The sequence below is a fragment of the Heterocephalus glaber genome, unplaced genomic scaffold, assembly GCF_053883595.1.
Source record: "Heterocephalus glaber isolate CG9 unplaced genomic scaffold, H.glaber_assembly_v1.0 deba00000676, whole genome shotgun sequence".
NCBI lineage: Eukaryota > Metazoa > Chordata > Mammalia > Rodentia > Bathyergidae > Heterocephalus > Heterocephalus glaber.
Genome location: NW_028258156.1, coordinates 18,709,121 through 18,720,304, shown reverse-complemented (window position 1 = coordinate 18,720,304; position 11,184 = coordinate 18,709,121). Strand labels below are relative to the sequence as shown.

The 11,184-nt window shown below is 36.4% G+C and overlaps 1 protein-coding gene across 3 annotated transcripts in view; it reads right to left on the bottom strand.

Moving 5' to 3' along the window:
* Positions 1-4,073: 4,073 nt before the first annotated feature.
* Immp2l (inner mitochondrial membrane peptidase subunit 2) overlaps positions 4,074-11,184 on the bottom strand; it is a 903,239-nt gene continuing 896,128 nt past the window's right edge. For all 3 annotated transcript variants that reach the window (XR_015449278.1, XM_021253899.2, XM_087206453.1), the window contains one exon: positions 4,074-8,152. Coding sequence is in view for 2 of the 3 variants with exons in the window: in XM_021253899.2 (XP_021109558.1) it covers positions 8,033-8,152 (120 nt within the window). In the remaining variant the exon portion in view is untranslated. The remainder of the gene's footprint in view (positions 8,153-11,184) is intronic.

Sequence of the window (11,184 nt, the reverse complement as noted above, 5' to 3'; positions counted from 1 at the left end):
GGAACTGTGGTAGGAAAGAATATCATAGATGAATTAATATTTACTACATAAATTAAAACTCTAACATTTTGTCTTCAACTTCTCTTTTTCCCTCCTTATATACCCATACCCCTAGTTGTTCTTTTATAAACTAGTTTTTGGTACATAATAAGCATTCACATGTGAGTTGGGTGAATGACTATTTGACCTGATTTCACATAAAACCAAAGAGATGGAGAATAAAATAAAGTATAAACTTAAGATAAATACCTGCCACATATTATTCTTGTGATTATCTGAAATTACATACATATTAATTTATATGGATATATAATATTCTTATAATTTCTCAAATAACATGTATTAAAGTCAAGATTCCAACAGATTATTCTAGATTGAATTCTACAGAAATGTGTTAAAGTGTCATGCCAACACATTCACCTATTTATATTGTCTTTTTAAAAATCATACAAGATTCTAGACCTCACGATAGATTGCCCTTGAACCAACTTTCCTATCAGATACAATTAAAAATATCAGGAATTTAAGTGAGCCTATCAAAGACATTTAAAATGAAGATTCTGGACTTAGGAGACACTAAGAGATGTGTGTGACGTTTGGCCCATTTTTCTCTTAAGGTATTTGCCAATGTGAAGTGGCCGAAAGACTTAGAAACTGAGAGGAAATATTGGAGCCTCAACTTGGTAAATATTACAGGTTGAAACCCAAAAAAGTTACATCCTGAGAGAGTAATGAAAACATAGAATTCTACTCAGATACAAGAATGTTTGTCAACTTAATTATATCTCTAAAAAGGCTCAAATTATTTTTAAAATTATCAAATGTATTTTTTTAGAACTGAGTTAAAAATATATGAGAATACAAAATGATAACATTGAACAAACTCCAGGAGAAATATGATAAATACAGACATATCAGAATTCTAAATATTGAAGTAAACATGCAGATAGTTTAACAGAATCAAATGAAAATTCTATGACTGAAAAATACAAGAATTGAAATAGGTGGCTCAAGGGATGATTTAATAGCTACTTAAACACAAATGATGAGAGAATTTGTGTCTTAGAAGTTACACTGGAAAAGATTCCCAGACAGAAGCAGTGAGAAAACAACAGTTAAAATCAAGAAAGCAGTCAAGATAGTAGACATATTCTTTGTGTAAAGTTAAGAGAGTGGAAAGGATAAAATAGCAAAACAATGTTTGATGAGATAATGGCTAAAAAACTGATGAAAGACAGTTAGTCATATATTCAAGAATCATTGAGAATTCCAAGCAGAAAAAAATTCAAAGAAACACACACTTAGAGATCAGTTCTCTGAGAAATACTGCTGCATCTTCCAATGGACCAACCCTCCTGCAGGGAACAATTATATTAGCAGTGAGTAATACATTTTAAAACTATGTGAATTCATTGTAGAGTGAAAAAAAATAGGCAGAGACTACAGTGGCTGTGTCACTTAAAGAAGGGAACCAAACTGGGTGAGATCTATACTTTTCCCCTGAGGAAGGTCTTGGTCTCTTTCTTGGTTCCTTTTCTTTGTTGTTGTTTTGTTTTTTGGTACCAAGGATTGAACTCGGGTCCTTGCGCTTGTGGGGCAGGCGGCAGAACCACTGAGTGAAATCCCCAGCTTTCATCCCTTTCTTGCTCTTTCTCTTAATAAAAAATTAACTCATGATAAAAATTAATGGACTTCATTGTGATATTTCCACACATGAATACATATTTTGTGTCTACTTTCCCTCATACCCTTTCTGCCCTCCCTTGTCTCCCTACCCTCCCATCTCTTTCCTCTTACATAATAGTCCTGTGTGGATACATTCTATCTCCTATGATACAGGATGACCAGAATCAAAAGCATCAGAAGCTAGAGCTGGATTGACAGAGTGACTGAAGATTGAGAAGGAAATTTAGGAAAGAAGATCCTGAGGACAATCCCCCAAATCCATGCATAATTTCTCCTAAAATTCTTAACTGTGCTCCCAGTGCCACATGGATAGGAGAGATTCCAGTGAGCCCAGTGGAAAGCAATAGTGAGAAGAACTATGAATGTGAAGCAGGGATCTCAGTTCCTGTGCACTACTGGAGAAATAGATTTAGAGTTAGAGTCCTGTCAAGTTAGAGCTGCTTGCTACATACTGTGGGCTTTCTGCTGAAGGTCCAGAGGTGCTACACTTTAAAAGACTATGTCTAAGGATTAAGGGAAAATACAGGGCAGATCTTCTCCAGTAAAATATAATAAAAGTTCAAGGTGATTTTTAAAGACATTTACTTTCGTAGCAGAACAAAGTTTAGGGTTTTTCAGGTGAAACACAAGAGAAAAAGAGCTTCCATAGTACATCACTCCAAATTTCTTGTATATATTATTTAAAAAGTCATTAGACATCCAAAGGAAGAGCCACAGAGAAGGATGGCCATAAATCAAGAGAAATAACAGTCAATAGAAACGAATCCTGAGATGACCCTGACATTGGGATTCGCAGACAAGATTTTAAGGTTACTAGTCTCTATATGGTCAAAGAAATTAAAGGAAAGATGGTCATCCGAAGTGCACAGAGGGGGAATCTGAAGAGAGGAATAGAGAAAATTCTAGAACTGAAATGTACAATATCTGAAGTAATAAATTCATTGGTTAGGCTTAACAGGAGGTAAGAAATGGTAGAAGAAATAATTATCGAGATAAAACCATATTAATTATTCAATCTGAAGCACAAAAAGATTTTATAAAGGAATAGGTCCTCAGTAACCTTTGAGATATAATAAGCAGTTAATAAATACATAATAGCAATGCCAGAGGAAAAAGAATGATAGGAAACTTCTTGAGGAAATGATGGCTGAAAAATTCCCAAACTTGGTATTAAACATCAACTTACAGACCCAAGAAATTCAATAAACATGAAATAAAGTTTTATGTGTAGGCACATTATAGTCAAACTATAGATCAAAGACACACAAAAAACCTTAAAAACGGACAGGCAGATAAAAGGAGTTGTAGCATCATCAATAAAGGAATAAGAAGACCGATTCTCAACAAAACAGAGAAAGCCCAAAGGTAAGAGAGTGCTTTATATAAAATAATAATTGCTAAGCTAGAATTCTAAAATCAGTGAAAATATGTCTTAAAAATAAATGCTGAATATTTCTCAAACCACCAAAAAACTGAGAGAATGAATCATTAGCAGACCTCCATCAAAGAAAATACTTAAGGGAGTTCCTCAGGCACAAGGAAATTAATCCCACATGGAGACATGAAAATGCAAAGAAATGAAGTACTGACTATATGAAACAATATGTTGTGCAATTTAAAATACATGTACAATTTTCAAGTGGCAAGGATGGTCCAAAAGGCAGTGGTTGGTAAGTGTACTTCAAGTGACTTGAAGTCACAGTACCATCTATATGAAGAGTAATTAAGAACATGATATGATATGAATGTTTGTCTTCCCCAGAATTAATGTGAAAATTTTAACCTTCAAGGTGATGTTACCAGGAGCTGAAGATTTTGGCAAGTGATTCGATCAGAAGGTAGAGCCCACATGAATGACACTAGTGCCCTTATACAGAGACTTGGAAGAGCTCATTGGCCCTTTTTGCCATGTGAGGTTATAAGGAGAATGCCATCAGGCTATGAAAGAGGGCTTTCACCAGATAGTGACATCCTTGGCACTTTGATTTTGGATTTATCAACTTCTAGAACTCTAGGAAATATAATTTTCTTATTTATCAGTCTAAGGTATTTTGTTAAAGCAGCTCAAATTGTCCAAGACAGAACACTATTTCCATTACAGTTAGAAAATATAGACTTCTATTTTGACTAACATTAGGATTTTGTATTTTAATCCCCAATGGAATCTTATAAGTATATAACATTTATATATATGATTTCCTTTAATATGTAGTATTCTTTATCTGTATTTCAGCAATATATAATGTATGTATATACAAGTACGTATCCATAATATGCATATACAAACAATTGTTTTTAGAGCAACAGAGCCTCTTAACTTCTGAACAGCAACACAGATTAGCAATCAAAGTCAACTAATAATAAAAAGACAAAGTATGACAATGAGAATACTTGTATAACATGTATTTTAAAAAATCATGTCACAAAATCTTCAAAGAAATTAGTTCCACACAGCAAGGTTGCTACTGGAAAAATAAGAAAACTTTAGAAACCAGACATCCTGTCTCCTTCAGTGCTAAAATAGTATGTTATGTTTATAAGAAACAGCAAGATAAAAACATAAGTAAACAAAATCTGCCAGAAAATAGTCAATGGTAAAATACATATTCACATTTTAGAACAGCAAATTAATGATAGGATATATTTGATAAACACGTCCATGTCCAGAATGCAGACTATATTATGGAACAAAAAAACACAATATTTTTTGTTATCATATGGAAGATGCAAAAATGAGAATAGTGAGACAAGTTCCAAGAAGAAAGTAAACAGACAGGACTGCAACATAAGAAGACAGAGTATAATCTGGGAGTGGCAGTGTTGGCAGGATGTGAGACAGCATTCTAGTTATGGCACTACTGTTAATTTATCAGTTTTGCTTTGTTGAGATAAGGTCTGACTGGGTAGCTCAGAGTGGCCTTGAGTTTGCAGTGATCCTCTTGCCTCTGCTTCGGAGGGCTGGTGTTACAGGCATGCACCACCACAACTGGCTGCAGTACTGCTCTAACAACACAAATCACATACATTTTGCATTCTAGTTGGCATGGAATAAATAAGTGATGCAGAGCAATGGCAGTGAGAGTGTTATTAAGGAAATAAAGCAGCATAAAAGAATACACAGTGAAAAATAGGTCATGGTGAATTTAGAAAGATGACCAGGGAACCCCTATGAGGAGGCAATTTTGAGTAAAGACCTGAATGAAGGCAGAGGTGGAGTTTCCAGGTAGAAAGACAGGTATAGACTAGGAAGGTACAGAGAAAATTGTAAATAGTTTTATAACTTGGAATAATATGATCGAAGACGGATCCTTTAAAACATTTCCTTTTGTAATCGTAGATCATATAATGGAAAATTATATAAACCATGCAATTTAATTAATGATATTGAAATATTTTTCGTGTCCCATCCATTTAAAAGGCCAGTCTCGTCTCTCTCTCTCTACCAAAAGAATGCCAGTGAACTTCTATAAGCATGCCTTGAAATTTTTCTTTAAATTGTTTTTCTTCTGACCATCTGAATCCAGGAACTGTGTGAGGCAAAAGTGAGCACGCTAATTTGGTAGTTTAGTATACATCTAAATTTAAATGTTTTTCCACATTCAAAACATTTTTACACAAAATTTGTTTAAAATCTTTGCTACGACTTTGGCAAAAAAGTGAAAAAAGTTGCAGATCTAAATCCTCCTGAGACACAAGCACAATTTTATATCCTGCAAATTAAATGTGTAAAACTTAATACATACACATCCTCCAAACAGTTTACTGGCAATAAGGTTGGAAATAATTCAAGTGACTAAAATAATTTTATATAGGTTGGCTTGCAAGTCATGAAAGGATAACTCTATTCAGCCTGAGCAGATACCTGTTCTGGTAAGGTCGTCCCTCTGTCCCAGGTGTCTCCATACTCAAACACATTCACTGTCCTGTCTGTCCCCATAGCAGTTGTTCCATGCTCCATTCCTACTGCTAAATTGTCTGGTGTCTATTTCCATTTTCTTATTTCTTCCTCTTCCCACCAGTAGATTGTGAGAACCTCTGTTTAATTCATCTTGATTTTCCATCCTTAACATAGTGCCTGGCACTCACATGTTAAGAATTGTATTGTCAATTTTGTGCAATCCTGTTACCAAGTAGAGCAAGATAAACCCTGCCTTAGACTAGACTAGTTCACAGCCTAGCTGGAGAGACAATATATACATGAATAATTGGTCTACAGAGTGACTGATGCACTCAAGAACATATATATCAGGCCTGAAGTTGCATTTCTGAGGAAATAACTCTTGAGCTGAGTTGTTCAACAAGCATTAAGCGTTAACTCTGCAGTGATATGCCAGATGGCTAGAGAATACAGAATTGAATAGAAAGAACATTTACCTCCTCTCCGAAGATTTACAACCTGGAATTAATAGTTTGAGTAAGAAATCACAGGTAGTAAATAAAAGTAGCAAGGCTGATGGCCAGTTTGCTGAACTGTTAAAATACTAAATTCTTCTACACCAGTGGTAAGCAGGCACCCTCCATTTGTTAATTATTCTGCCTCCCCTCAGTACCCCCAATCCCAACTCCCAGGGTCCTCAGACTTCCAGTGCACTAGCAACCAATGAATGGGTCAATACTCCTGAGCACTAAATATTTTATGTTATCCCAGGGGATGCACTTGGCCTGGGGAAAGGGGATTAGAAAAGTTGAAATAACAGTGAGAATTTGGCAAACAGCAGTTAAAGGCCAGAGTATGAAGTTCAAGCTGGGGAAGACAGGAAATGGAATTGAAGAGAAGGGCAATGAAGAGCCACTGAAAGATTTTAAGCAGATCTGCTTTTCAAAAATCATAATTCTGACCGAGTTTAGTATATAAGTGTTCACTAATGTTTGTTCAAAGATCATGGTGCTAATAAACTATTAGCAGTAACAAATGCTCTTGCTATGCATGTGTTTTGCTATTGCTCTTTCTGTTCCTGCTTGCTAATGATGAAAGAGCACCCACATTTGCAAGATGGCTAGTCATTATTTGGGATCTTGTCTGCTGATAAAACAAGAAAAGAGACCAAATGAGCAGAAGGAATTGATCCAGAGACTGTTTTCCTCAGCACAAATCTCTAACTAAGAAGAGGGAAAAGGAAGGCAGGCTTTATAAATGCTATAGACTTTCATGTAGGGAATTTGCTTCCTACTTGTACAAATTACAGAATCTATTATTCTACTATTACTCCCCTTTGCAACTGGTGATTTCAGTATTATAGACTTGGACTCTGAGTAACCACCTGAGGGAAATTCAAACTTGGTTGATGTGAAATGATTTTTTCCATTTCACTTATAACTTTATATCAAATAGTGATTGGATGCTGATAAATGGGTTTGTTTATTCATTACTGTGAACAGGCCTGAAATCCTTCAAAGGTTTGAATTAAAAAGTGCCAATAAAAAAGGCTTGATTGTATGAAAGTATTGATAGAATTGGTTCTCTATTACTTTAATCCCTTATTTCGGTAAGAGAGAATGTGTTTCTCATTAATGGATGTCCAATTAGATGATAACTAAACATCTAAAACAAGACCTGAACATAGTTCACTGTTCTTCCTAACTGGCAGCCATTAAACTGTAGTTACTGTCAATTATAATTCTATCATTGTGTGTATGTGTTTCCATATTCTACCTTAATAGTTAATGACAAATTATTTTCAAAATTATTTAGCACAAGTACTAAAGTTAGAATCCAATAAAGTATGTACAAGTTATCTTGAATTTACCTCCTTCAAGATAATGGAGTACTAGTCAGTCATAAAGAAGGATAAATTTGAGTCATTTGTAGGAAAATGGAGAATATAATATAGAGGAAATAAGTCAGTCACAGAAGGTTAAATATCTCAAGGTTTGTCTCATATGAGAGACCTAAAATATAAGTAATTTAAAGAGTAAAATAAAAGAGGCATGTTAAGAAACAGGGAGGTAGACTCAGTAAAGATGGGAAGGGGATCTGGAGAAGGAGGGAGAGGGGAAGCCAGGGTGAGAAAGCAGAGTAAAAATGATCCCGATATGAGTGTAATTACTACGTATCACAAACACAGTAATAACTTTTGCTTAAAAAAGACAGGTGCGATATGTTCATATGCCCAAAGGTCTGCAAAAATTTTGTCTTGGCAATAAACAACAGGGCACCAAAATTTAACACAGAACCGGGTGTCATTTACTACTGTTCAATATATTTAATGTTTTCTTAAGAATACAGATTCTCAACATTTCTCATTTCTCGCACAGTGGCCATGTGGGGCTCTTCCCATTTGGAGGTTCCTCTTCTGCAGCCCTGCTCTTGTAGCTCCAAGGCCAGCAGCTCAGGTGCACCCGGATGTCACTCCTCTTCACTCGGCACGGGTGAGCGCTCTGGAGGAAGAACGGACTCGAGTTTCTGCCAGCGCTCTGGAGGCCACAGGATATGTGTGGCGTGGGCATGCAGAAGTCCCAGGGAAACCTGAAACAATGGGAAACACAGAGAAAATAATGAAGAAGCGATTTTGTACAGGGCATCACTGATATCGTGAAATTCGAATTTGATTCAGATCTGATATGCCAGGGAAAGAAGGTAGTGGTTAAAAACAGTAAATACTTGGGCTGGGATGTAGCTCAGTGGTGCCGCCACCTGCCTCGCAAGTGTAAGGTCCTGAGTTCAATCCCCGGTACCAAAAAACCCAAGAAATACTTACATAGCCTTTTACAACTTTGTGTATATAATAGGCACCTTTAATCCTTATAAGAACCATTTGACGTAGGTATTATTATTTCCATTCTATAGCTCAGAAAAGTAATTCCAGAGAGGTTAAGGAATTTGCCAAAGCTACCAAGAACTGAACTCTGGTTTCAACCTGTTTATATAGATGCAGGAGCTACAGATCTAGTTCACAGTTTGGTTTCAGAACTTGTGACAGAATTCCTGTATCTTAGAGAGACTTTCTTGGTTGAAAAAACTATGGAGATCTGGAAAAAAAATTACACATTTTGTGAAAAATATGGTGTACGTCCTGAATGAGCAGCAAGAGTGAGTCGGGGGGCCAGGCAGGGGCCTCCACAGACAGCTTGCTGAGCAACTCTGAGCCAGTGCTCATGGTCAGAGGTGGAAACCAGGGCCAGCCCAACAAGTGAGCTGAGAAGCAAGGGAAAAGTATAGAGATCCTGGCGGACGGTAAAGAACCCCTTGGACGGACATCTGCCAGGAGGCAAGAGCAGGTAAGGGGGAGAAACTGCTCCTGGAGGACTTAAGGCCAAGTCCAGAGGTATAGAGGGACCCTGACACATTTTAGTCTCTCTGAAGACATCAACGTCAGGGAGCGAAAGAATGTGGCAGACTTATTTAAAATGTAGATCGGGGCCTATCCTCAGAGATCACCTTCCAGCTGGTCTGAGGTGGGACCTGGAAACCTGTGTCTTTTTTTTTGTTGTTATTGTTCATACCAGGTAATATTTTCATAGTATTTAGAAGCTTACAAAACATTCATATTTAGCACATATTTATTGAGTACCAGATGTAAATCAGATACCACATGGCCACTGTATCATTTTATTTTCTAATGTTTGTTCTATTTTTTTTTACATAATTAACATACAAATACTGCTTCTATTAAAGCTTCTCTGTCTACCACCAGATGCATTTAAAAAATCAGTTTGCCCACTCAAAGCAGGAGCTAGACATTAGGGAGAGACTCCCAAAAGATAACCAGAAACACAATGTAGGTTTGGGGAGTTTCAGGGGCGACCTTAACAAATTGAAATATAAACCAATAAACCCAAAGGGTAATAAGAAGCCCATGGGCTCAATAAAGGATTTTTTCCTTCAAATTATTTTGAAAATCAAACCTATAGAAAATTTGAAAGTATGGTACAAAACCAGCTCCACTCACCAAAAGCCAAGCAGTTATTGACATTTGGTTGCATTCATTTCTCTCTCATTGAATGTTTATATGTGTATAGGTATAGACATATTTTTTCTGAGCTATTTGAAAATGATTGATATCATGCTGAATTTACCCTTAAATACTCCAACATGTATCTCTTACAAACTAAGATTCTTTCCTATATGAACCCAATATCATTATTATATGCAAGATATTTAATGTTAATACAACAATATTACTTAGTATACAGTCTACATTCAAAATTTTCCAATTGGCCCAACAATGTCATTTTTGGCTATTTTTCTTTTTTAAATTCACCATGTAATCAAAGATCACAAATTGCAATTGGTGGTCATTGTTTACTTCCATTTCCATTTAGTTTATTTTAACCAGGTGTCCAAGACAGTTGTCCCACAAAAGGTTCCATATCTAGAATTGCATGATTCACTTCCCTCATAGATAGATGCAAGTTAAATGTTTTTGGCAAAAATAAACTCAGTACTGTATTTTTCCTTTCTATAACATTGGGAGGGGCATAAAATACCAGTTTGTTCCACTGTTGTAATGCTGTTTGGTAGCTTGACAAAGGTGATAGAGAACAGATTTCACCATTCATAAGCACATCTTTTCTTGTAATTAATATTAATCTGTGAGATATTCTGAAATGTCAGCAGCATTTCACCTCTCAGTTTTATCATGCATCAATGATCCTGCTTTAATTAGTCATTACATGAGGGATTACAAAAACAATGCTTTTTCTCCATGTTTCTTTTATATTTATTAGCTGCCATTGTTCTCTAAAAACAAGCGCTTCCTCTTTCTCAGCCCCAACTTCTCGTATTTTAATACTGAAGATTTCTTTTTTAAGTCAAAATCTATTACTTTCTTTTTTATGTTGGATGCTCAGTGTGCTTACCTTGTACCTTGTGCCTGTTTCAGCTGCAAACAGATGTTTCCTTAAAGGATCTTATTTTCTTTAAGCAAGGAATATCATTTAGAAACCAAAGTCAGCTACTAGATTTGCTTATAGTTCCTGGGTGTCAATTAACTCTTTCAGAGAATAAACAGCACCAAAAGGCACTCCCTCACCTCCTCCATTCTATATTTTCTCCCCTTTGCCCCAACTAAGCACCCTGGCTTTCTGCAACTGAACACATTCATTCTTTTATACTTTCCTAAAACACACACACACAATAGTTTTAGGATGACTATAACCACCACCCCAAATAAATTTATTGAGCAAAAGTCAAGATTTCTTGGCAATTATTATGGCTGTTTTATTAGTTCATTTTGTGTTCCCAGTACCTGAACACCACAGACTGGTGAGTTAGAAAGTGGTTTGCTTCGTCTCACGGTTCTGGGGGTAGGTGCACAGCTGAGGAGTCCCATCTAGTGAGAGCTGTCATGATGACAGAGTCCTGATGTGGCATGGGACACGACAGCAGGAGACAGGGTTGCCTCTGTATATGTGACTGTCTGGTCTTCTTATAAAGTCACTGGGATTCTGTCCCGGGGGGTTGGACTCAGACTCTCATGTCAATCATCCCTGAAAGGTCCCACCTCCAATCTCCACAGTGACATTGTTTCGACCCTCTTAATAGTGCACGAGGGGGCT